Source organism: Cygnus atratus, chromosome 2, assembly GCF_013377495.2.
Source record: "Cygnus atratus isolate AKBS03 ecotype Queensland, Australia chromosome 2, CAtr_DNAZoo_HiC_assembly, whole genome shotgun sequence".
Taxonomy (NCBI): domain Eukaryota; kingdom Metazoa; phylum Chordata; class Aves; order Anseriformes; family Anatidae; genus Cygnus; species Cygnus atratus.
In genome coordinates this window covers 97,094,828-97,122,596 of record NC_066363.1, presented here as the reverse complement: position 1 = coordinate 97,122,596, position 27,769 = coordinate 97,094,828, and the positions used below count along the sequence as shown (strand labels likewise).

Here is a 27,769-nt window from a genome sequence, read left to right as displayed (position 1 = left end):
TTCCTTTGATTTGTATCATGGGAGGAAGAGGATGCACATTTCCAGCTTTCCTCATTCTGGGGCTCTTCCTTCCTGCGTGGGGAACCCTCCTGGCTGTCGGCAGGGATGAGGATGCACAAGATCCCTGCCTGCTGCTTCTCCATTTTCATAAACCAAGGAAGAGGGTTACAAATTTTTAGCAAACTTATTTATTGTTTTCCCGAAACGTCAGTTCTTCTCGGAAGTTCTCCACGTTAACCCCCATCATCTCTGCCTCCATTCGGAGACTTTTCAAGAGTTTGAAGGCAGCGTTACGCGTAGCCCGGCTCTTTCAAACCCATCCGGGCTCGCTCCCTCCACACCCCACGCCGTGATTTAGACACGGGGCCACACCACAAGCGTGGTGGGGGGGCTCTACCTTCCTCCTGCCCCCCCGTGGGGCCGCCCCCGGGGCGGGGCCGCCGTCCTTAAAGCCGGGGCGGGCGGCGGGCGGCGGGCAGAGCCTGCGCGGGTCCTTGCGCGGCATTTGCGCGGCCCGGGCAGCACCATGGAGAGCGGCGCGGCCGGACGCCTGGACGCCGCTGCCTTCCTGGGCGCCTGGCGCCGCTTCGACGCCGACGGCAAGTTTCTTGGGGAAGGGGGGACACGCGTGGGGGGACCCCACGACGGGTGGGGGGGTGCCTGTGAGGGGGTGGGTGTCCCCCTGGGTGGGTGTCCCCCCGGGTGGGAGCATGAGTGGTCGGTGAGCAGTGCCACCAAGCATCACTCATGGTATCCCGTGGGTGGTTTGGCTTCCCTCTTCCCCCACGTCGTGTCCAAACTTCCCCCGTTTCGCCCCCAAAGTTTTCGCCTCTTTCATCACCTCCCCACCCCTCCAGCTCTGTTGGCTCTTGGGTTCCCCGTTTGCGTTTGCCCTGAAAAGTTTTCTGTAAGGAAAACTCCTACGGGATCCCCGCGGTGCTGTGCCCACCACCCCATAGGACCGAAACAATCAAATGTGAGGTGAAATCCCATGAGCAGGCAGGAAAGGGGACCCCACCCCGCAGCCTTGGCAAAGCAAGCGGTCCCCGTAATGCTCCACTGCTGAGATGTTTTACTTGCCTTTAGACAACGGCTACATAGAAGGGAAGGAGCTCGACGACTTCTTTCATCATCTCCTGGAGAAACTGGGACCAGAAGTAAGTACCGTGCCATGCTCGTCATGCACCACTTCAAAAGGCTGTTATATTAGAGGTTATTTGTATTTATTGTCCTCGGGTTGCTAGCTTCCCTAGCAATCCCTGAGGTAAAGAGCTCTTCGCTTAGCAACAAGGTGGCATTTAGGCAGGTAAAGCAACAAGTGCAAAATGTTGGAGCATTTGTTTTCGGTCCTACGTCTGCTCTCGCCGTGAGGCTGCAGCTGGCACCAGCTAAAGACGCTGATAGGAAGCGTGGAGAGAAAGTCATTTACTGCTGCCGAAACACGTGAAAAAGCAGTGACACGCAGCCTGGCAGGGCGAGGGGCAGCACAAAGGTGATGTTTTATTCCAGCAAGTGCTGATGAGATTTGTTAATGCGAGGGGTTTGTTTCCAAGGTCACGTCTTAACAAATATTCTGTCATTAATTTTAAATAGTGCTTAGGAAGAAGAAGGACGTCTGCATGGCTGAAAACGGCCAGAGGCCAGATAGGAGTCAATTACTTTGCTCATAAGGTCAAGACCCGGCTCTCAAGTGTTTCTGATTTTCTCCCCTGGTTTACTTTTCTACTTGTGGCAGCCTTCCCCCCTTTCACTCTCTGTGCTACTACCAGAGGTTGCACAACAGTTTACAGGGGCTGGTTTTCCTGGTTCCAACCATACTTTGCCTTTGACTGCTTCTGCCAGTTAAGCACAAATCCTGCCTCTTTGGTTGTCTGATCAGAAGTATCTGAAGGACATATATTGATAATGTTCCTACCATTTTCACTATACAGCCTATGGTCAGCCAGTAAGAGAAAAGGAGTAAGTGTCTTTCAAATGGAAGGGAAGGGTATGCCAAAAACCAGACATTTAAGCAACAAGTAATTAATGAAAAGGGAAAAGGTAGCTAATGAAAGGCATAAAGTCATGAATATCAAGTGTAAAATCAAAATTACACTTACAAGCTGAGTAGGATACTTGGGTCTTCAGGGCTACAATAAGAGAAGATGCTGTAAATCACTTTTTCATCAAGTTTTTGTTTAACTTGCAAGTAAGTGTGGATTGAAATATTGGCAGTTTCTGCAGAAGTGTTTCTCCAGAGCTCAGATGGTTAGACGAACAGATAAGCACATAGAGTTTAAAGCAAATCAGAAAAGACTCAAAGGTAAGCACTAAGAATCACTAGGGACCCAGAAAAGCAGTTCTGAAGAGAAACTGGAAACCTCATGGTGGGTTTGGACAGGGATGCCAAACTGCAGGCAGCTTCCTGACAATTAGAGGTCCAGAGGAATCTCCCAGCCCTGCTCGATCCCATAGCTGCCCGTCTCCAAATCGCATCCCATGTGGGGTTTTGGCAGCAACCTCACACCAGCTGGGTGCAAACCTGGTGCGTTACAGCAGTTTTGGCAGCCTTGCTGCTGTCAGCGTGAACTGTGCTATACTGGGCTCACCTAGCTTGCACCTCGCTTACTTTTGCTCTCTAGGTTTGACCATTAAAAGAAAAAGCTTAGCGCAAAAGGAGTGAAGAAATAACCATCTCTCCCCCTTCCTCTTAAATGGAAGAAACAAATAGGTTAAATCTGGAATAAAGTGCTTGCTAGCTGCCAGGGCGCTCAGACAGGCTCTCAAGTGTTTTTGGTGTTCTCCCTTGGTCTTCTGTCACACGTTTGTCAGCATTTCCACTCGGGCAGCATTACTCTGGGCAGTAAGACAACCTGTTGTCTTCTTCCCATTGCTGACAGCCTGTTTGCTGTCCTCACAGTTTTATTTGGGGACAGGCAGCACCAGAGCAGCCTGCCTCCTGCTCTGCCTGCAGGGGATAGCTGCCCCGTGTATGAGATTGCAGCATTGCATAGAGCATACTTCTCTACCTGCTTTGTATGATGAGTTTTTGTAATGATTTTTCACCCATTTTGCTCTTTTTCACATGCTTTACTTTGTGCAGGCTTGTGGTTATTGCGGGAGGGGTAAAGATTCCCCCCTGCAATGCTTTTCACTGCCCTACAGAAAGATAATGGCATTGGTGATACGAGCAGTGAGTTGGGGCTGAGCATCCCTCTGCTTTAGTGCTCATTTTGACACTTATTTCTTCTGTGGCTTCTTGACATCTCTGTTCTCTTTCACTGTAAAAGAGAGAGACAGTAATATGTACTGGCTTAACTTCCAGATGTGTCGCAAGGATTAATTAGTGACTGCGTCTGAAGTGCTCTACAAGTGATAAATAATGTTATCAGCTCTGGAAGTTGTCTCTCCTTGAATAGCAAATGGTCTCATAATTATATTTTTTCAGCCTGCACTCTCTAAGCTGTTATTTCTGTTAATGACCACTGTAGTCCTTCAGCTCTGTTTTTCTTCCCAGCTACTCCGCAGCATCCCCAGCTGACACTAAATGCCAGGGGATCAGAGCAGCTGGGAAAACAATGCAAAGTGAGCCCTCAGCAATCTGGGAGTCAGATTTCTCGGTGACAGGGCTGAGCAAGGAAGGAAACTTGAAATGCCATCCAGCGAGGGAGGCTACTGCAGTGTCTTTTATTGAACCATCAGGAAGCTGGGGAGAAAGGGAAAACTTTGAGGCAAAGGTAGACCTGAGTTTTGCCAATGCCTTTTAACCTTATAATAAACAGACACGAATCCCAGATGCTGCTTTCTGTCTCTCCCCCTCCAGCAAGGGGCAGTTCTAAGAAAATGCCTTTGATTTCCAGATGTGCATTACATGTATAGAAGTTGTCAGTGCAACACAGTGGATTTATGGCACTGATGTACTCCAGTCGGTGTAACTTCTCCATCAGCTGGCAGGGCTTCTCTGAAGAAGTGGGTTGTTTTGTTTGCAGGGTATGAGGGACAATTCAGCCCAACACCAGCCCAGGTTTGTGAGCTGCTATCTGTTATCACTCCTATGACTTCTCTCGAACCACTTCAGCCTCCAGCTTCACTGTATGGGTGCCATTGCCTGTGCTCTCTTCTCCTGCTTGCTCGTAAACCTCGTTCTTCTACATTATGGACACATTTCCATTTGTAAAATCCATTATCCTGCAGTGAAAATTTACTTTTCTTGCAGCACTGAAGAAGAAGTTTTATTGGAACAGGAAGTACCGCCCCTATATTTCTCTCTTACATCACTATGCATCTTTCTTTATAGAAATTATTTAGGATCTTCCTTGCTTCTTTTCTATAGTTTTACTGAAGCTCTATGTATATTCTGTTAATAATTAGATAAGGAGAGGTTTCTAGATGAATGCTGTAAATTTCGGATTAGCCTTTTACTGAAAATTTCTATAAAATCCATTATATCTGTGCAGATACAAAAAGAATTGTACATTACCATTGCACTTTCAGGGTTCTTTCACACAAAGCTCTTTGTTTAAATTATTGTAAAATTAGGCAGAGATTTAGGAACAGCAGACTTTCAGATGAAAGTTTTGTTGCCATCACCCAACTGGAAGTGTGTAAGAGGCCATGCGTGGAAATCTTCGAAGTGCAAGTTTGTTCAGGTAAGACAGGTATTAGCCTTGATATAATCCCCGCTCCCCCAAACCACCTAGATAGTTATGACTGGGAGGGACTGAAGTTAATCTTCAGGAGCTCAGCCTGAACAGCTGTAAAGGGTTTGTCTTTGATTTTTACTACCAGAAATGAACAGCCCCCAGCCTCTCGTGCATGTCAGCCTCGCCTCGCACAACGTATTGTCTCAATCGTGTGTTTAACTTGGTGGTCAGATGACATCGTCAGGAACAGCTAGTTGCTCAAACCAAACTTAATGTCCAAAATATCAGCCAGCCTCAGAGTCACCCAAAGCAGACTGCCTCTATGTTGGACCACCCCAATAATGGCAGGGTCACAGAGCAGGTCTCTCATGACCAGCAGGTCAAGTAAGAGCAAGAAGACCCCTAGCAAAAAACATTCATCTTGCAGCCTCCTCCAGGCTAACTCAGAAATCTAAACCCTGAGTCAATTCTGGTAATTGCCCAAATACGTTGATTTGTTTAGGTGTGGCTTTTGTCAGCCTTGATTATCCCGACCAATTCCTATTCCAGTTCCTGCAAGTTAAGGCAGAGCACTGCAAACACCTGGAAGTATCTATAATTGCAAGCTCAACACGCCCATGGGAATAACAGGCAAAACTGATGTGTTTTCATTGCCCAAAGGCATGTCAAAAAACATTCAGCCTACTGGAAAGGGCAGAACAAAGAACCTGTCCAAAGCCTAACCACAGAAACGTGATGGCACAGGGAAGGCTGCAATAGCCTTTGTTCAATGCTGGTGTCTTCTATGTGAAAAAAACATTTCCCACATATGTGCTGATGAGAGCTAAAGCAAAATAAGCAACAAAAGCCTGCAAGGGATGACAGTGTAAGTGCTCATCTATTGTAGCATGCAGGATTGTAGTAAATCCTAACCAAAGTACAGGGCCAAGTCCTCCAGCAATAACAATGCAGGTCAGTAAGCAAGATTGGCCCGGTAGCTTGGTAGCTTTGGGTGAAATCACATGCCAGCGAAGACAAAATGGTCCAGCATACAACTGCATGGATGAAATGAAATCATTCATGAATATATACTTTTTTAACACTACAGGATTTAAAGAACAAATGTTTGGCCAAAAAAAGTTCTCCTTCTAAAGTCGAAGTGTATGTTTCTGATGTCTCGTCTGGTCTTCTCTGGCCTGCCATCATTGCTGTGTGGTTTTTGGCATGGTAATTATTGTCAAGGTTGTTTTCCAACTATCATTCTTGGCAGATGTAATTTATTTTCATAGATCTTGTAGGAACTTGGTATCTCTGAGACCCTTTGCACTTCTGTCAAATTTGGCTGAAATGTTGTTAGGAGAAACATGTGCTTAAGATAAGCTTCATTTTTTTTTTCAAGAAACAGGCTATAATAGTCACTTACATTTAATTTCTTCTTGCTTTTTATACTGTTATCAGTATAGGGACTGGCTTCCAAAAATCATGTCAAGAAGGAAAAAAAAAACACTTATTACAAGGCTGTCTTGATCAGCAGGGATTAAATGAGGCTGCCCCTTTCATCAAATAGTCAAGTCTCCTTAGCGCTCCATGCATTCGCTTTTTGCTCCCCCAAAAGAAATGACTCATAGCTGTATTTTCATCATGAAAAGCTGCTGACAAGCACATGGATCCCTTAAGGAGTAAAAACTTAATCAGAAAGCATGGGGCAAGGGTACAACAATATGAAAGGAGTAGGTTAACGAAGGAGACAGATTACAGCCAGGTTTCTGAAGAATCATAATCAACCATGACAAAGAAATTAAATGCTGCGTGGATTAAAAAAATGTGAACGTGCCCTTTCCATTATTACAAACTGTATTAAGGATTAAATTACCTTTGTGATGCTAAATATTTCTAAAGGGTTTCCACAAAAGAAGAAGACTGGACTTGGAAAAGAGAAAGCAGAAAATTCATTTGTTATAGCAACTTCAATTATAGAAGCTCTCGTCTGCAAAACTACGTGGAAGAGCATCCGTAGAAAGAAATTTGCTGCTCAGCCCTGAGATATGTATGAACAAAGTCACAGTAATATTTTAAATTGTACTTTTATGAGGAAAAAAGTGATGTGTCCTCCTTCTCATAGGGCATAGTACGGATTTATTCCTTGACCGGGAAGCATGAGCATGCAACAGAGCCTGGAAACCACGCAGCATCCAACCTGTGAGGGACTTTATATTCATATAGAATAGATATTCGTATGTATAAGGAATACATATATATGTTAGTTTATATAAAGCTGGAGCTTTATACTCCTTCATATGAAGCAACCTACAAAGGGGTTAGAGCATCCCTCTGTTCCAGGCTAGTTTTTATCCTCATTACAGCTCAATGAAGATCGTATTTCTTGGGATTATCAGAGAATTGCTTTTTTTTTCCCCCTTAGGTGAGCATGGGGGAGGACTTTGCTGGAGGTTTCCTTCTGCTGCAGGGCACTCAGTGCACTGAGGGGCCCTTCCTCCCTTCCCAGCCGAGTACTTGCTCTCCCAGCAACCACACTCTTCCTCAGCCCAGCCCTGAGCAAAGCCGGAGGCCAGTCCCAGTTCAGATGTGTTTTCCACTCTTCATTACAGTGTGGATGGATGCTAAATGTGAGAATCTCTATAGCTGTTTCTGCTTTAAGTGGGCAGCAATCCAGGTCGAAATTGTGCTCCTTTGTCAATTAGGATTATTACCTCTTCATAAAACTCTCTTCCAGAAACTCACAGAGGTGCATACAGCAGGGAAAATACAGAACGACAGCTTGCATTCTGTGGAAGGCCTCCCCATGGATGCAACAGCATTTGCTTTCACAAGCTTTCACAAAAGCACAAGTTTATCAAGCTGCTAACAAGTTGGCAAAATTTTAGCCCAAGCGTTGAACACTTCCAAAAGTTTTGCAAACCTTTGAAAGTAGGGAGAGATGCTTAAAATGGAGATGATGCTTGAGACAGGCAACATGGTCAAGACAGCATTAGCTTTTAAGAAAAAAAAAAGTCTGTGCTCAACTACAGTGCAATCACTCCTCAGAGAATGGTGTCCTCGAGACTGGATTTTTTTCCTCACTCGCCTTATAATCCATAGAGGGTTGAATAAATAGAGTGTGAGCCTGAGGTATTTGCAACAAGCATGTGTTTGGCTTAGGCTTTCCTACTTGCCTCAACCTTTAATTGAACAGCAAATTAATAATTACAGGGGAAGGAAGGAGGGAAGGAAACAAGGAAGGAAGGAAACATGGAAGGAAGGAAGGAAGGAAGGAAGGAAGGAAGGAAGGAAATGCAAACTTTCTGGGGAATCTGGTGGCCATAGCACTGCGAGCAGCACATATGTAAATGGCATCCATCCTTGCCTGTGCCTGTCTGTAGGGCTCTCCTTCTTGCTCTTCAGTCTCTGCCTTTTCTCCCTGTATTATAAGACTTGCACTGATCTGGGAGGCAAGGAAATATTTGTAGGAGCCTAAAGGCAACTGGAATATAACACAGACAATACTTTTGTCCAAATATTTTCAAGAAAGGGATTGACATCTCCATCCATGGTCCTGGCTTTTCCCTGCAGCCTGCTCAGGCTGCCCCACAGCAACCTACAGACCTCCAAAGTCAGATTTCAGAGTGAGCAAGTACAACAGGAGTCTGCAGTTCCTGTCCTTGCTTGGACAAGTGGAACAAGTCATGCAAACTATATGCAGGCTTTTTTCCACCATTTTTGTGACTGAGAGGGAATTGGAACAACCTACTGCTCTGCTTGCTCCCTACCTTGGTTTGTGAACATCACCTTTGAAACCTAATGGTCATACTCTGAGAAGATATGTCATACACAATGTAAAAAATCTGTAATATAAAAATTATTTTGCCTTGAGTGTGCATCTTGGGGAAGCCCATTTGTACAGCATATTTTACTTCTCTTTTATTCTTTGAAAGCAAAAATTGCTTTTTAGCAGATGCCACTACCTTTTGTGTTTCATAAGCAGCGTATTTATGATATAACATGTCCAATATCAAAAATACACTATATCTCTCGGACTAAAACCTATTGGAGCTGTGTTTCTGTACATTCCAGGTTTGGGGTATTTACTCAATGTATTCTATAGCTTGAATCAGTTTAAAACAAAAAAAAAAAAAAAAAAAAAGAAAAGAAAGAAAGAAACAAAACAAAAGAAAAGGAGGCAGTCTTATTTTCATGCAGATAACATTCCTGCCACACAAAGTTCAATGAAGTAGTGGTTAAAAGCTGACACGAAGTTGAGCATTTAACAAATGACTAGTCTGAACTCTACAGCACATTTTGTAAAATATCAGCTCTGATTATAGTTTCAGAAATAACTTATCCTACTGGGCCTGGAGGAGGATAATTTCAGAGTACTTTGCAAGCCTATTGAAGTCAGCAACTGATAGGCTTGCCTAATGCCTGGGAAGTGTCTGGAAGCATCAAGGTGCAGTCAGGAGGCAATTTAAATGGCACGAGGATTGCGAGCTATAATGCCAAGGGGATGGCCCTCCGGGGCATCTCCCCTGCGGCGCTCTGCCCCAAGGGACGCACTCCACCTGCCCTACAAAGAGCCACCTGGGTGCCCCGTCCTCCCATTCCCCCTCCCAGATCCCCAGATTTTCCTTCATCTGGCTCATCCTCCATTATTGCAGATAGTGACAAGATAAAAGAGGTTCGCTTGCTCTAAGCAGGGCCCCCCCTCCCGGTTACTTTGACTTGACACTTATAAATTGAAGCCAATTAACATTTTCTCCCTGATTTCAACATAGGATCCTCTGTGTGGATCATGCGATTAGCGATTGATATTACACAATGCTGTGAAAGGTTTTTGTGTGAGCCTATAATGACCATGTGCAGGCAGATGCTCCTGAGCTCTGAGTCTGCTCTGAAGCAAGGTGAAGGCAAATTAAATGATACCATAAACGATCAGTCATAACATCTGACTACCCATTTAACTCTAGATGTCTTTTTTTGTGTTATTACTAGCAGCAAATTAAGGCTTTTGGAAAATACCAGTCACACCTAAACATGTGGGAAAAGCTGGTGACAACGTGGGGGTCAAAATAAGCCTTAGCTTAATGAGCTTAATCAGAAGATATGATATCTCACTGCCTTTCTAATGACTTCATCTGTGACATCCTGGTGTTTCTCTCCAGCCCAGTCACTGTACAAATCCCCTGCAGCAGAATTGCTTGAGAGCAGCTGGGAATGGCATTGTCAGCTGGCTGCTACTGAGTATGGGCAAGGCCAGGAAGGTTTCAGAACATCAGGAATGTTCAGTACCCTTTGTGGTGGTTTCAAACACCCATCTCAAGCGAGAAGATGAGCTGCACCGGCAGCGCTGTTACTCTGCTCAGAGGGGCTCCAAAAGTAGACGAAAAAGAGAAGCTGGGTTAGGAGACCCAGAACGACACTGCTATATCCGTAACTCCACCCAGATGTTGAGACGATAAAACCTTTTGAGGGCTTTTCTACAGAGGTGGCAAGGATTTAATTTATGCTCTTGTAAAAATGATAGAAAAGTATGCAGAGAGCCTGTTGGGGTTCTCCTCCTCCCAGAAAGGCTGGGATCGGAGCCAGGAGCTGGCCCGTGCAGGTGCAGAGGGCAACGTGACGTGGTGACCGCTGCTGAGGGATTTGCCAGCTGGGCTTCCCAGCCCAGCCATGAAGCTTGTCTCACCAGAAGGCTTTCCCCACGGTGGAGAGGTCAGGCTTTGTGTAGCCAAGTCAGACCAGATACCCTAAAGGTTACTGTTTTAAGAAGAAGTCATGCCTGGTTAACCTACACGTTGTGTTTCACCTGTCACAGCAATGCCTGTCAAAACATATAACCTGACAAATCCGGAAAACTCCTCATTACGTATGAACTGATTATGGGGTTAAACAGATGCAAAGGGAACATGAATTGCTTGAAATCCTATGTTGTTAACCCAGAAAGGCTGACAGGGCTTAGTGCCATAATAAGCAATAATAAGCAATAATAATAAGCATAATAAGCAATAATAAGCAGCCATCTTGCCCCACAGACAATTTTCAAGGCTGATGATCTAATGAACTACAGAGATGTTCTTCAAGGATAAGGGTGTCTTCTTGAATGAAACAAGATGAGAATGAGCAGCATCAGAACTGCTGTAATACAAACCCAAGCAAAACCAAACCCCGGGGATACAGTGGGAACAGCTGGCTAAAGAAGCGGCATCACTGAAATGTTTTAGGGTCTCCAAGCACTGGTCTCCCAACTGATAACTTAGTTACCACAAAGTTATGAGTAGAACTTATTTCCAGATATTCGACTGAGGCGATGTGTTTGTGGACTTTTAGAAGCATTAGTCCCCAGCTGCAAGGATGCAGTGTTCCTGGTGGTTATCTGCGGGTGAGACTTCCTCCAGGAGGCTAGAAGTGCACTGGAAGTGCCCTCAGCAACTTGCATGCACGTGTTGTTTTCCCCATGGCAGGACACCATCACGGAAGAAAAAGTTCAGAGGATGAAGGAGCAGTTCATGTCCGCCTACGATGTCAGCACCGATGGCCGCTTGCAAATCCAAGAGGTATCTATCCCCACCCCCAGCCCAGGGTTTGTTTTACAGAAGGAGGGAGGATGAGGGCCTGGAGCAGACTTGGGAGATGTGGGAGACAGAGCTGGGTGGCAAGGGGGTGAATCACGGAGGGACTACATAGCCAGATCTCTTGCTCTGGAGTTTATCTCCATGGCAGCTTCTATTTCTCATACTGCATCTGCAGCCATCCAAGCTTTCCTTATCTTTACTTTCCCTGTTTTTTCAGCTTGCAAATATGATCTTGCCAGATGATGAAAACTTCCTGCTGCTTTTCCGCCGAGAAACTCCCTTGGACAACAGCGTGGAGTTCATGCGGGTCTGTATCTCTGCCTTTGCCCTTTCCCCTTGCACACCAATAGCTTCTTCAATATACGCACACCAACAACCTTACCCTGAAGAGTTAGGCCAGGCTGTGAAGGCACACAAACGCATCCCTGCCCTATTCAGGGACACTGAGAAACTCATCTTTGGCAGAATGGGCGCAAGAAAAATTGTGAAATACAAACTCCTTTTTTGTTTTTTTCTCCGCAAGTTCCTTCAGTTGAAAGTTTTGACATTTCAAAGACTATTTGCAGTTGCTTTTATTTTACATTCAAACTGGGGGCTCCTGCAGATCCATGGTCAGCTGTGTACCAACCTATAGGCAAGGCAATAATCACACTGAGAAGCTGCGTGTACAAATTAGGTAAGAAATGCAGGCCAGTGGCTCAGTCTTTTCTTCCATTTATAGAAACCATGTCTGCATTAAATACGTGATTGCAGCGTGTCACACGTACAGCATCCAAATGAGAGTAAACGCTGTTGTGTGGAAAGTTTATTTTATTTTGTCCACAATTAGTTAAATATTGGGTAACACAACAGCTTGCTCGTTAGGGAAGTCCCGATTCAGATCTTTACTATCTCCAGCTTAGGTGATTAATTGCAATATTTATGCAGTTGTATCCATCTATCCCCATCCAGATCTGGCGCAGCTACGATGCTGATAGCAGTGGATTTATTTCAGCTGGCGAGCTCAAAGTAAGTTATTCTAACCAGTCTCCTTGGGCTTGATCTACAGCTCACAGATGTCAACGGGAGCCCTTCCGTCGCCTTTACCAATTGGCTGCCTTTTTGTGCAGATGACAAATGGCACTTCTAGCTTGTTCACAGCCAGTTTAAGGGCAGGGCACCCTCCAGCCTTCTGGCACAGCTGCAGGCACCATGCTGGGCTGGAGGAGGCTCTGCTGTCACCCCTGCTGTCCCACTGCCCCCTTGCCCTGCCCCGTGCCCCCCTGAGGAGCTGCCTCACCTTGGCTTTGCTCGTGCACCTCTCCCAGCCTTGCTGAACAGAGCTGTCTTTTATTAATGGGGTTTCTTCATAACCTCTTTCTGAATCTGTGGATTTTCTCTATGCTGATTTTGCTTTAAAGCTATGGCTTTTGAGGCAGATGCCTGTTCAGAAACCACCATGCACACGCTTTGAGCAGTCCCTGGGCTGCAGCTTCCATGTGCAGCCCCACACAGGCAGATACTGAAGTGTTTTGCTGAATGGAGACTATTTTCATCTGACATCAGTTAGCAAATACTGCAGGATTTATGTTATCTTTTACGTACTTTGCAGGTGATTTTTTTTCATTACAACTGATTCTGCTATGCCTGCTCAGTGGAAATTTGGTTATTTTCTAATTTATTTGTAAAAAACATGCTTCAACTTAAAATGTGAGTTTTACATGAAATTGAAGGCACTGGTACTAATCAGGAATGTGGAATTAGATTCATGTGCCCCTGCTGAATTTGGATCTAGTTTCTTACTGTTCCTTCTTGAATTTCCTCTGAAGAGTAACATTTGACTCTTTCCTGACTACAGGATTTCCTGCGAGATCTCTTTTTGCAGCATAACAAGGTGGTTGCCGAAGTAAAGCTGGAAGAATATACTGACACGATGGTAAGAAAAGAGAGCAATAATATTGTTTGGATTGTAGTGCTGCCTAAAAATCTCCCTGAGGGTAAATGTCTTGGTATACGGTGCCACAGATGCCCTCTCAAAGGCTACTTCTTCTCCAGGAGATCCCTGTGGGAAGTTAAGCAGTACATGCTGCTGCTGCTTCTTTTCACTGTACTGGACATCAGCCGTGAGCTGCATTTCAGTTATTTTTCCTTTGAGTTGAATGGTTTATTATGAGAAAACAGTTTGACTTTGTGCCACAGCAAACTAAGCCCTAAACCTGTTCAAAAAAATGGGTGAGGTGCATGCATCCTTCTTTGGGAGAGGTTCAGTCTCACACAGGTCCCCAGCTCCTTCTCTCACTTCCTCCTAGCAAAGTCTTTTGCCCTCAAGAGATGCAGGTATCCATCTCTTCTCCTCTGCAAAACCTAGAAAGTCTTGCTGGCTCCCTGCTGCTTCCCTGAAAGGCTGGGAGCTTGAAGGCTTAAAGGCTTTGGCTCTTCCCCTGCCTTCTCACAATGTAGTTTTTATCCTGCAATCATCAGCAACATAATATTTGGTGTAAATTTAGCATCAGTCACCTCGATTTCAGAGCAACTTATTTTATCTAACCATCTGAAAACAAGGAAGAAAGAAAAAGCCCATTTCTGATGTCATTATCAAGGGTATCATTTGAGTTCCACCAGAAGACTTCTACCGTTGCAATTTTCTAAATGATTTTCACACGGGACTTTTTTCTACTTGGCACAAAATCTGTGTTTGTACCTACAGAAAAGCTTGGTATGCAAGCAAATGAGGAGCTGCCCACATATTTTGCAATACCACGTTATGAATGCATGAAGCGTCAGTGACTAAAAATGTGACCCTTGAAAGCAAAGTGAAAAACTGTACCTAATGGTGTACAAAAGTGTGTACGTCTTTTCGTATTTATAGAACAGTGAAGGGAGAGGAAAGCAGACTGCAGAAATTATTTTCCAGCTGGAAGAGCTTGAAAACAATAAAAATCCAGAAGCTACAGCCAGAACGAAAATCTTTCCAGCAGTTTGTAGGTAGCAAACAGCTTTTAGGCTGCTCCATTAAGGTTCCCTTCCCCAGCGGCTCATCTCTGACCAAGAGCTGCTGGTGGATAGGCAATCTGAAGCTCACAAACATTGGGCGGCTCATTTCCTCCAACTTTTTTCCCTTTCCAATAATTTCCCAAGAAATATCTGTGATTTCTGCAACCCCAATGCAGCTAGATAGCAATGCAGTTGGGAAGAAATGTGGTGTGGTGATGCAGTCCAGGGCTGACAGCCAGGGGGTCTGGTTTCTATTCCCATATTTTTTATACATTGGCTTTGTGTCTTTGAAGAGACAGTTTAGTCTCTACGCTGCAGAATAAGATTTGATCTGGGAAAGGGAATGCTTTATATATCTGGGAAAATCTAAGACTTGAAATGCAAGTCTGGCTCGTGAGGACAAAAGTTTGCAAAGCCATAATGCCAAAAGGATCACGGATGTTATTAGAAAATTAGGATATGGCAGATGACTTTTTCCCCTTATGATTCTTTGTTATAAAGATTGAGGATGTTTACAAACACACCTGATCCCAGGAGCTAAGGTAGGATGTGAAATCACAGAGTAACATCACAGGTGTTGCAATATCCTGCAGTAAATTGGAGGGTATGCATTCTGTGTATCACGGCAAGGTAAGAGCATCCACATGGACAGTATCTCTACAGTAGCAGATGCACTGCAAGAGGTGATTGCATGGGAAGTTGTCTGAAGCAGCAGTGCAAAATTATAGGGAGGGAAAAAAGATTCAGTCTTATATTATCAGTGTATTAAAAAGAGAGAAAATTGTATTAAAAAGGGGAGAAAAAATGACTTGAGGTGCCAAGAACAAAGGTATGATGCCAAGACCCAGGTGATGAGAGCACTCTGCTTTCTCTTCCTGCTTTCTGCACAGAGCAGGAAAGTCCCGCCAGGAAACTTCTTCCATCACCACTGTCAGGGTGATAGAGGCCCTGACATACTTGGCTGGAAAGCCAGAGCCTCACATTTCATTGCTGAGGCTTTTACAGGCTTTCTGTTGCATCTCTAGCAACCATCAACACCATCAACAATTCCTTTACTTCAGAACGGAAATACTTGTATTTCTTTCCCCACTACTTTGTTTCCACCCTTGTTTAGAGCACAAGGTCTTCAGGATGAGGACCTGGTTTTGCCACCACAGCTACAGAGCGTCTGATGGTGTCCCATCCATCCTGTTCAAGGCTTTCAGGTGCCACTCTAATAACTTTTGGCTGAAAGAAGCAGCATCCCAAGGAGCTGTAATCCCATTTGTCTCCACAGGCATTTACAGATCTTTGTCCTCTTCTCCGTGCACTCCACAGCTGGCTGCATATGTCTTAAGCAGCTACTGACATGCTGAGTAGGCCCTCGAGCTTTCTGGCAATAGGGATGAAGGGGAAAAGATAGAAATGATCATTGTAAAGAAGATAGCCCAAGCATGAAAAGAAAAAAAAAAAAAAAAAATTAAAAAAAGTCCCTTACAATTCTGTGCTGGGTATTTGTGGCCTTAACTTGTGAGAGGTATAAACAGGTATCACACTAACCAGGGAATGGCAACTACTTGCAATTTGCTTATGCTGCTATAAATGATCCTACAGGGCATGAACAAACAAAGGAAAAAAAAAAAAAAGAAACAGCTGGGAAGAGGTAGAAAGTATTCATTTTGAAAGTATTGCTTTTGTTTGTTGCTTTGAGGAGCCAGAAATGTCACTAGTGCCTCAAAAAAGAAGTACCCCTCTCTCTCTGCCCTCGGTTTAATGTAGCACAGCAAATGTTGGTCCTGAGCAAATGTGAAGGAATAGGGAAGAGAAGATGGGAGTGACATTAATGCTCACTGTCATTGGTGAAGGCTCTCTCCTGGCTTACTGGATTTTGGACCCAGCTACGAGTCTTATTTCCAAATTTGTGGTGTAGGCTCTTCAGACTTCTCAGATTCAGATGCATTTACATATATAGACTGATACATGTATGTATGTATGTATACACACACATACATATTAATGTTTTTATATCATTCTAACGTTATATTTTATATATATTTACATATTTATATGTATGAACACATTTCTCATTCCTTATCTAGCCACTTCAAGTCAGACATAGGTGAAACCAGAGTATCTGAGGTAGCGCTTCTGCTCTGCTTCACTGTTACTTGAAGCACTTTCCCATTTTTAACACGTGTATATTGGCTGTCTGCAGAAAGTAGCATCACTTTATCAGGTTGCTTAAAAGCCATTTGTTAGCAGACTATTCTATTTCCTTGTGACCTTGACATACTTTCTTCAGAGAACACTGATTTAGATCAGGGATTAGATGAACAAATAATGAACCCTTGGGAAGAAAGGAGGTAGGGTATTTGTTGGCATTGCACAAGCACCACGAATTTGTTAAATCAAATCTTAGGGAGCACCAAAGTCACTGAGAAATGTTGTGAAAGAACATCTGAGTTCTCAAGGCTCTTGGTAGGGGAATGAAAGTAGCAATTCTGTGCTGAGGAAGCCCTTTTGCAGGGTTTCTGTTAGTTTTTTGCTTAAAGATATAGGTATATGTATAATATATGCTTGTATTGATAGTCATTAAGGGTGTATTAATATTTACTTACACACAGGCATTTGCATGAGAATATAAACAGCGATGTGCTGTTCTGAATCTTTGAAAAAAAGTCTGTGGGTTTGTCTTCTTCCAGAAGAGACGAACCACAGATGACTTCTATACTGAGTTGTGGGAAGGGAGCAAGGTGCTCAGAGGCAAAAGCAAAGCTTTGTATTGCTCTGAGCCTCTTGGGCAATTGGAAGATGTCTGGGGGAGGGTGGGGAAGAAGGAGGGAATTAATTGAAAGTGGAAGCTTTTAATAGCATGGTAAGAATATTATGCCTTCTTTAAGCAACAGAAAATGGAGAAATGAAAACTTGCCCCATTCATCATGAGAAGGAGAGTGTGGAGGATGACAGTAGTATTAACAACCTTTCCCATGCTCCTGGTGAAGTTTCAGTCCAAGCCTACCCAGCTTATGCTTGCATTTCCCAGCATTTTGTCACAAGTGACAGCTTCCATACATGCACATAGCTGTGTACTTCAGCAGAATGTTGTAAATGCCTGAATATGAACCAGATTTAAGACATAGCTTTTGATGAAATTAAGTATTCATCCCTTGTCTTCTGTAAGAACAAAATTCACACTCAGCTCTTGCATTTTTGGCATATATTATTACCTTGTTCATACAAACATCAGGAGTTGATAGCTTCCCAGATAGCAGCATACTACTCTAATTGGTAATACCAGTGTCTACAAGCCACATGCAGGGGAAAGCTCAATACTGAGGCACAGTTCAGCAAATTATGTTACATATACTGCTGAAATAGTCACACATAGAACACTGATACTCACTTTTTGAATTGCTTTATGTTGATATAATCAGGCTGAGCATTAGAATGTCCTGTAATTTGAGCATTATTATATTTTAGCAAAACATAAAGGATAAAAATAACCAAAGCAGAATACACTCTTTGCTCACCACAAACTAAATTTCTAGGAAGGCAAAAATGTAAGTGCAGTGACTAGTAATTCAATAAGCATTGGTCATGAACTGCAACATCTGAAGAAAATTAGTATATGGATATGGCTGAGGATGAAATCTTATCTCCAGAGAAGTCAATACAGCAATCCTCCCAGCGATAATGCTGCCATAGTTTAACCACGCTTATCTGCAGAAGTTCTGAAGATGGAGCTGTGTATCCTGAGCAGTCACTGCCCCCACATGTGAAACCACAGCTGACTAGGTGAGGGCTCTTGGTCTTCTCAGTGCGAAGGGAAACAGTCTCACTTCTCCCTGAAGACACTCTGTGTCCATGTGAATTGTGCACTACCTTTGTTTTGTGTTGGATGGACTGTTGGTGCTTTTGTGGTTGCTGGCTGTCCCCTCTGCAAGGACGGTGCTGGAGGTTCAAAGTGGTTACTTCTTCATCTGTGAAAGCCTGTCTGTCTGTCCATGTTCTTTGCCAATACCTGTGTATTTACACAGGGAAAATCCAGGTGGTTTACCTCCTTACACCTTAATGGGCAAGCTTGCTTATCCGTATAAATGAAGTCCTTTAAGACCACCAAAGGTATAGTGCAATGGAAAGACATCTTTGTTATGATGATGAAAGCCTAAACAGAGCCTGTTATGTTTCTTAACACATTCTAATCCAACTTCCCAAAGCCCTAGAAATACGATGATGGAGTATGGCCTAAGACTGGTGGTTTAAAGGAGAGGTCTTTGTACTTCCCTTCTCGTAGCAGTGGTCCATGCTGGCCTTCAGCCCAGGTTGCTCTGTATGAATGCTGTGACTCCAAAAGACTGCATCTCCAGTTCTGCATTGGCACTGCAGCCATCAAGCCTCCTAATGCCAGCCACCACACTGGGAGCCCTCCCTGAGAGCTTCCTCGTGGCTCTGAGTCAGTGCAACTCCTCTTGCTGCAAAAAGTCTGCCTTGTTGTGTGTGATAGAGAGGGTTCCCACATAGCTCTTGAAGGGTTCCCACGTACCTCATGAACACCACGGAGAGAAATCTGGCTCCTATGTCACTTCTAGACTTAATCCCAGTGGTTCTGTCGTCTCCAGTTTTGCACCATGCTTGCTGTGACATAAGCCAACAGAAGCAGAAAATCACATTTCAGCTCAAAGTTCACTTCCAAAGATCAAAACCTGTGAAACATAGGTGCCTGCAGGCTTTTGAAAATCCCAGCAGGTAACAGTTTGGTCTTTCAAGAACCGAAAGACTCTTTGAAGTCCTGCACTAAATGACTTACCTAGGTTATATAGGCAATCTGGTGGGGCAGAGAACTGAACTTCTGTCACAGGGGTCCCACAGGGCCCTCCAGGGCTCTGCAAAAGCCTCTGGGCCACCATCCTTCCCCACAGAAACAAGACATAGGCAGTCTTACTGCTTGGATGTGTGTCTTTGGTCTTTGTTTATTCACATGCAGTAACTTTTTTTACTCCTTGGCTATTTTAGTTATAGCTGATGCAATATAGGTGGTCGAGATGTACATTTTTAGAAGGTAGATGGTCAGGGAAGAGACAACTTTCTCTGTGTCTCCCCCCAGGGATAATACACTTCATTACATATCAGAGAAGGGACAGAAAAGTGTTTAAAAGTCAGCTTTAGTAATTCCACTGATCACAAACCTATTTATTTTGGTTGTTTACTTCTCTCCTTATCTCTGTCACAGAAAATAATTCGGGTTTATAATCTTATATAGCTCTTCAAAGCATGTGTGAGCTTGTCATATCTTGGTGTTTCAGTGGCCTTCTTTACAACACCTGATTGAGGAGGCAGAAATATTTTTTCCTGAATTCAAAGCCAATGGCAGTTTTAATTTAGCACTTGAAATGCAAGATGTAGCAACTTTCGTTTTGTGAAACCAGATCTCACTTACACTCTGTCTGCCTCAGAGTACACAGACTAAATTCAGACAAACAGAGCTAAGACTTCCCTGGTGCACTGCCATTAAAACATCAGAGAATTAATTTGTGCAAACATTGGGTAGCTTGACAGTAAAATAAATGCATCACTTTGTAAAGCATACTGCTGAATGCAACAAAGCTTTTAATGAAATTGAGTGTTATTTAAACATAACAGACCTTATCCTTAACCACATTGAGATGTTGCATATCAGCCTGGCAGCATAAATACACCTTTCAAGAATGTAAACTGAAAATCCATCAAGTTTAACATATCAAGATGGTGTGCAACGGCAAAAGTTTCAGTTAGAAACAATCTCATAACAATTTAAAATATCTACTTCTCCCATGAGGTATGCATCATCATATGGGGTGGGTACCCTCTGTCATTCTTTGTGTACTTATGTACACAATTAGCAGATCAGATCAAACACCTGCAAGCTTGAAATTTGAAAGTTTAATTAATGAACATTTCCCTAGGCTTTTCCATCCCAAGATTGCCATATAGCGTGTATGCATGAGCTACAGTTGTCCAAATAATAGGATTAGGTCTATCTTGTTAGCTGTGGTACCTGAACTAATTCAGTGAATGCTATTCCATCTTCTCTACATGTTTCCAATCTTTCATGTGGAATTCACAATGCAAGAATTAGACCAACCTAGCTCTTCCAGCAAGACGTTTTTTGCTCTCTGTTGACTGGTATGGGCAGCAAAAACATTGCATAGGTTTTAAAACTTCATTTAGGAGGTTTGTTGCAGGAAAAAAAAAAAAAAGAATTTAAAAATGCTAAGGTTCTCTCTTGTTATTGCAAAAACAGAGATGAATGAAAGAGGTCAGAGAGGGGAGCTGGTTAGATATAAGTAGACATGGTAAACCACTGGTAGTTTAATGTTAAGCTCAAAGATTGAGTGCAAATGAAGCAAATTGATTGGGGACGTAGCTTTTCAGTAAGCATTCCACTAAGGGATGTATTATCTCTGTAGTTAAATTTGTTTTAATGGAGTCTGCAATGCTTCTGGAAAATTGCAAAGGGTTCAGAAATGGATAAAGTTGAAAACCACTGGCTCAGAAAATTGATAATGAAGCAGAAAGGCTTTCACAACTAAACCATCACCTCTAATCTAGCCTGTTTCGTTAAGGGCACAAAAAGCTCTTCAGCTTCTCACAGCTATTTGAGACCTCTGAAACCACGAAAATACTTTGTACCCACAATGTAAAGCAAGTGCAGGGCAGGTGGGACACTTGAAAGTCCCAAGAAAAATGGCTACATTAGGGTGCTTATTTTTTATGATAAATGAGATGAGACTTAAGATGTTTCATGGGAAAAGAAACTCATGGATTGTCTCAGACAGGTCTATGTAAAATGAAAAACAGGCCTAAGTCTGATTCTTGAACTGGAGACCAATTCCGTCCTGGTCCCAGAAGTTGCCATCATGGTTACCATTTATATATGTTTATTATTGTGATTGTACAGAGGTCAGGACCACATCGTCATGGAGCTGAGCTTCTCCCAGAAGCTCTGTGTGTTTACTTTCTTGAGGCATCACAGTGGGAATGGCACATCTGGAACTCTGTTTGAATCCAAAATCTAGGCTGAAACACTGGCTTTTAGTCTCAAGAGAGTACTTCTGAAATTGCCACGGAGAATAGCAGAAAAAAACTTCTTCGAGAACTCAAAAAACATATGCAGGAGGATCTGGGTGGAGGTCAAGGAGTTCTAAAGGCAGTAATTTCCAGCGTGTTCTGATAAGGGCCTTGTGTCTCTACGTGAGGACTAGGCCAGCACCTTCAATATGGCCTGCTCTGTCCTGGGCAGGCTGAGCTCATCCCAGCGGGGCAGAGCATCCACAAAACATTGCCTTCTCCCACCATGCAAGGCTATCCATCTTATGGTGGTTTCTTACAGACCTGTGGATACTGTGGGGGTCACTAATGCTCCTCAGTGGCCTACATGGAGAGATTTAGAGAAACGTTTTCAAAAGCTGTTGAGTCACTATACAGCCCAGGGGCTATGGCATCCCTACTACTCACATTTTGGCACTTTCTTTAGCTGGCTAAATAGGAGTTCATCTCCATAAACTTCCTTTATGGAGTATTTTTCAGAGTAATTGTGCAAGCTGGATGTTGCAAGGCAGCCTGCGAGGGCTCCTCTGCAGAAGGAGCTATTATGGTTTATCTCCCTCTCTCTTCATACAACATACAAAAATGGCTTATCCACTAATGTGGCCATTTGGAAAGAGGTTTTTAAAAACTTATCTGTGGTGATTTACCTCCACAGGGAACATTAACCATTTTCTATTGCCTGCAGAAATACTACTTTATCTGCAAAGAACCAAAAGTTCAGCTTTTTCTCTCTGATGGCAGTGGGGTGCCGTCATTGCAAGGACATTTCATCCCTTAGTGGAACCAGCATGAGCAGCTCCCACTCCCAACTCTGCCTCCAGCTTTGCCTTGTTGCGGCCCAAGCAGACAACAGGGAAATGTCCTCGCATTGCAGTGGGACAAACTAAGGGGCAGAAGGCAAGGTGGAAGTGGTCAGCTAAGATGGAGAGGGACATTGTGGACTGACCCTGTTTGAGAGAAGTCCTCAGGATGGTTCAGCAGCTTTAATTGTCTCTCCAGCTCTAGGCAAAAAGAAAAGTCGGTAAGTGGCATTCCTTGTGCCACTGAATATCTGCATTGATCTCAGGACATGATTTTTCCAAAGATCTCAGTATGGATCTTCAGTTGTCCATATGAGTTTTACACTTTCAATCAATAGGTGGAAAAGTGGGCCCATACCAAGTGCTCATCAAAATTCCCATCCAAACCTCAGTAGTGTAAATCACAGAAGAATTAATTAAAACTTGCTGCAGTATCTTATTTACTCCCAGCACAACAGAGGGCTACCACAGACTCACCAACCTCAGCACAGGCACCAGAGCAAAGGGCAGGGAGGAGGCAGTGCTGACAAAAAAAGGCATATTATTTACTCAGTGGCACCCCAAGAAACATCAAAGGATGGTCCCTGTGAACCTATGGAGCTGAGGACTGGCATGTGCCTGCCCCAGCAGTGTGTTACCACACCAAAGGTTTTCAGTGATTTGGCTGCTTGTACCCACCAAATAAGAAATGAGGTTCATGGAAGTAAGACCAATGCATGTTCTGTTACTGAGGATCTGACAAAGAATGGCAATCCATCTTAGTAAAATATTGACTTTTCCCCCATTACAATATTGAATGCATTTTTTCCTTTTAGCTTTGAGCCATAAGTTTTTCATGTTTGCAACCCATTACACTCTACCCCCATAACTGACTCTTATTTGTTCCTTGTAGGGAAACACAGTACCAAATACATTAAATAAACAGATAATATCTGGTGGTGACTCACCAAAAAGATTGCATTTAGAAAAAAATAATATTCAGGAAAGGATAACTTCTGCAGTCACCCAAATTAACCTCTTGAGATTGGCAGCATGAATCTTCTTCCCAATCCTAGCCATTTTTTTCTCAGGGCACAGCAAAATGTCTATCAGTTTTTTTCTGTGTCTTCTCCTCATGGCCTATCTATTTCATGGTGACACTGTCTTCTTGATTTTTAGATGAAAATCTTTGACAAAAACAAGGATGGACGGCTGGACCTGAATGACCTGGCAAGGTAGGCTTCAATTACAATGATGCGTTTTTTCAGCTTGCAATGCAGATCTAGGCAAGGTGACAACTTACAGCAGCAATATCTCTCTGGGGACATGCATTTGAATCCTAAATTACATCAGGCACTCTCATGTAGGCATCTCAGGTCTCTGACACGTGGTCCCCACTTTGATAGCCTGTGAGTGCTTAGAGCTGATGACACTGAGCAATGCTAGGAGTGGTCCTCGGTCACGAATTTGCACTGTCACAGCTCGTGACACCTCAGCACGGCTCCCCAGGAGGTAGTGAAGAAGCCAGTAGCACTGCTTGTCCGTAAGGCTGGCAGTCCCTGTCAGCAGGGGACAAGCATTTGTTTCATATCACCATGTGCAGCATGGATGGCAAAGAGTTTTTGCTCCTTTATTGAGGAGTCAAGGCACCACTGCTGACGAGTTTGGCCACGTCAACAAGAGAGGATTTGGAGATATAAGGCAAAGATGCTTGTGAATGTAACATATTTCTTGCACCCTGAGCCCTTCAGTTTGTGGAAGCATTTTGGCACACCCCAAAACTACTGGCTCTAAGAGCCTCGGGGCAAGCAGAGCAGCTGGAATGATGAAGGCTTTTATCTGGGCTGTGAGGGACTTGGGGAGTGAGGTGGAGGAAGCAGAGTAATTTGTGTGGCCTCAGCACTCAGGCCAGCATTACTTCATCCCTTCCTTTTCCAGCCAGCAATTCTTCCTCGAAAAGGGGGTGGTAATTTACAATTTCCTGTAATGCAGCACAGCAACCCAGTCGCAGAGGAATAATAGTCTGGCAGCTCTTGTGTCAGAGGCTGGCAGCCTCCACTGCGGTGGTCCACCAGGAATAAATGCGCTGTGAGAGGCGGCAGTGCTAAGAAACATGGTTTTCCGTGAGCCGAGGAAGACCTGCGGCTCCCCATCAGACAGGGAGAGAGGCACGTGCTTACTGAACAGCACCCTTGAATAACCCTGCAGGAGGTTTTCTATTTTAAAGGCCTGTAATCTCAAATCCCCATGTTTTATGAACTGAAATAGTTCAGAGCAGTTTGTGTGTAGATGACAAAGTGGCAAGATTGTAATTTAAATCTCTCCGTTCAGGATTCTGGCGCTTCAGGAAAATTTCCTTCTTCAATTTAAAATGGATGTAAGTATTTTTGATGCATTCCTCCCATCTCTCTCAGCTAAGACAACCTGGGCCAAAACCTGAATCTCTTTCTTTTCTCTTTCTTTTTCATTTGTTTCTCCTCCCTGCATATAGGCTTGCAGCACAGAGGAAAGGAGAAGAGATTTTGAGAAAATCTTTGCACACTACGATGTTGTGAGTCCTAGAGGCCATTTCTTTGTGGTCTTTACATGACACTGATTAGATACAAGCTGCTAACAGTTCCTCTCCCTGGTGGGTGCTGTGGGTTGCAGCAGTGCCAGATCCCATGGGCCAGAGGTGCCCATGTACAGGTGGGGAGAGCAGAGCTGGGTGAAGCTCAGAGACCACGTGACAAAGGACACATTTTCACTTTTTCAATCACCATGCCAGTACCGCTGCATTAACAATATCTCTCTGCAGGAGATGCAAGGGCTGCAGAAAAATGAAATCCCTTCCAGTACCGAGCCAAGAGTAATTCTAAATCTGGCCCTGGACAGACAGAACTGCCCAACCATTGGTTAGAAAACAGCAATCCAGAGCCTCTTCTGCCATTCACACAATAGTGTGGTGTGATGACCAGCAAGCCTCTAAATGGTGGGAGATGTTGCTGCCATCTGAGGGGAAGAGATGGTTTGGAGAAAAGGAAAGGATCTTAACATTATTGGGCTCAGTGACCAGGTGGACCTACTGACTAGTAAACATTTCTGTGTTTTTGACTTTCTGGAGGGTTTTGATGTTTATTCCATCTTTCAGAGTAAAACGGGAGCACTTGAAGGCCCAGAAGTGGATGGGTTTGTCAAAGACATGATGGAACTGGTCAAGGTATCTTCATGGCTCTTACTATTTATTAACACTGTGTATGTCCTATAATAATGCAGTGCTTATTCTGGTAAGGTTATGTAAATAGAGTGGGTAGTGGGAACACAGAGTCAAATTTCATTTTGATCAGAAGCAGAAACAAAAGTCATCATCTCAGCATAAACACCGTAGAGCATTTCACCATATCACAGAAATTCTGCCTGACAAATTAACACAGCTTGACTCAGCAGTTATATTTAAGAAAAGTTCATTCTAACTCATGCTCTGAGCTGAGCAGACATTATGGTATCACAAAGAGTTTATGAAAATTTAGTCACCACCTACTCTACCCACACTGACATAGTTTTTGCTCTAATGAAACAAGTATTTAGGATAAAATAGCTGAAGGGTGTTGAGTTAGCTGAAAGAGAAATTGGAATGAATAATACGTGCCTCTGCCTTTTCATATCATATCTGAGCGCAAAGCAAAGTAATGCTGGTCAGAGCTGAGAGCCCTCAGTTCTTGCCGACAGTGATGCAGAATGAAGGTTCCCAGAGCATCATCAAGCTTGGCTGAAGCTTCAGGAAGTTCATACGTAGGATCCTTGATGGTTGTGATTTTGTAAGGCCACACAATCAGCTTTAGAGGACGATATTGATAGAGCTGCCTCTGCAATAGAAATCTTCTTTGACTCAGAGCAAATCATTTCCCTCGTTATCCTGCCTTCAGGCTGCTGGAGCAGCTGTTAGAGAGGACAGGGCAATTCATATTTAGGAGGTGGTAACAGAAGTACAAAGGTTTATATATAAAAAAAAAAAAAAAAAAAAAAAAAAAACAGTTGTTACTCCTAAATTCTGCCTTCTCAATGATGAGCAAGTATACCTGTATTGGTATTGATCGCCCTACAGTCCCAAGTCCATTTGGCAAACACCAAAGACCGCACCTGTGTGCAGGCAGCTGAGAGTCTTTATATGTTATAGCCATGGCACGTAGGGAAGGGCGTGAGGACAAATGGACCACTGGGCTTGTGCTCTGTGCATGTGTGTGCAAAGGAGTGAGGGTTGTACTTGCCCTAGGGGCCTTTCTTCATCAGCATCACTCCTGGGCACCACTAGCTGTGTGCATGCATTTGATCTCCTCGTTAGGAAGTGGAGAGCAGGGAAGTGGTACAGCATTAAGAGCAGGCAGAGGCAAGGTGGCCTGTAAAGCATGCCTTTAGCATTCATTTGATCCACTAAAAGAATGTCTAGGTTGCTGACTGGCTTGTAAAATGGTGACCTGGCAACAAAAATGCCATATGCAACACGTGCCTCCATGGGCAGCAGGTCTGAGAGAGGAAACTGAATGAAAGCAGAGGTCCAGACCTTTCCGCAGACACTTGTTTGATGCAGACTAGATACTGCTGATCCTGACTAAGGGCAAAAACCATCTCACATTTGCTTGTGGGACTCACTGTGCCATAAATCTAACCATGCCCATTTTTGCAGGACCTCATTTACCACTTCTCTGCTCATTTTCCATGTGGGGTCAGGCCACTTTGCTGCTCGCCCTCTGGGGCATCTCCCTGCTGCTGCACTGCCTCCTGCTTTTCAGAGCTGCTGAAATCCAGAGCTGTTTTCCCTCTTAACAACATTGTTCTCTTTTGCCTGCAGCCCAGCATCAGCGGGGTGGACCTGGACAAATTCCGCCAGATTCTGCTCAACCACTGCGATGTGAACAGGGACGGGAAAATTCAAAAATCGGAACTGGCCTTGTGTCTTGGGCTTAAAATGACCCCATAGCTGTGGCGGTGCTTGTGGCTGTGTTTTCCTTGTGAGATTGCCTGCTACTCCTGGTAAAAGTGTGCTGTGTAAGCAGGCAGGTGGTAGGGCAGGGGGGCATTTGTATGAAGGGGCAGCAGACTGGGGAGGACAGTTTTATCAGTGCATACAAATACCTGAAGGGAGGGTGCAAGGAGGATGGAGCCAGGCTCTTTTCAGTGGTTCCCAGTGCCAGGTCAAGAGGCAATGGGCACAAACTGGAAAACAAGAGAAGCACTTCTGTGCTGTGCCGGTTGCAACTGCCCAGAGAGGCTGTGGGGTCTCCTCCTTGGGGATCTCCAAAATCTGCCTGGACGTGGCCCTGGGTGGCCTGCTCTGGGTGTCCCTGCTGGAGCAGGGCTGGGACCAGGCGGCCTCCGGAGGTCACCTCAGCCATGCTGTGAGTCTGTGACAAGTGTCAGTGGGTGATATTCAGTAGATGCCGCTGCTTGTGGGACCCTCCAGCAGCTTCTCTGCCCACAAGCACACCATTTGCTCAGAAAAGGGGCTGCTCGCCTACTCCTGCCCCCGTGAAACACTGCCCAGCCTGTCTGCTAGAGTAGGGACAAGCATCTCCTAATGTCAGTGCTCTTGGGCTGCTGCTGCTCTGTGTTTCTGATGGCTGCCTACTGTGTGAAGTCACTACTTTGGTGAGCATTGTGCTTTTGTTTGTGCAGTTAAAATATTGGATGGTTGACAGTGTATTTGTGCAGAAATAAAAAAGAAAAAAAAAAAAGACAGTTACAGAAAATCAGTAAGACTGGAGTTCATGTGTTATGTATGGAAAGCCATATGTTGCAGACTGACAGA

The 27,769-nt window shown here is 44.1% G+C and overlaps 1 protein-coding gene across 1 annotated transcript; it reads left to right on the top strand.

The window, feature by feature from the left end:
* Positions 1–526: 526 nt before the first annotated feature.
* On the top strand, positions 527–27,507 carry SCGN (secretagogin, EF-hand calcium binding protein). Its single transcript, XM_035550557.2, has 11 exons — positions 527–599; positions 1,087–1,157; positions 11,057–11,149; positions 11,385–11,474; positions 12,119–12,175; positions 13,005–13,082; positions 23,164–23,219; positions 24,316–24,361; positions 24,476–24,535; positions 25,115–25,183; positions 26,813–27,507. The coding sequence occupies exons 1-11, from the start codon at positions 527–529 to the stop codon at positions 26,939–26,941; spliced, it is 822 nt and encodes a 273-aa protein (XP_035406450.1). The 3' UTR covers positions 26,942–27,507.
* Positions 27,508–27,769: the final 262 nt, after the last annotated feature.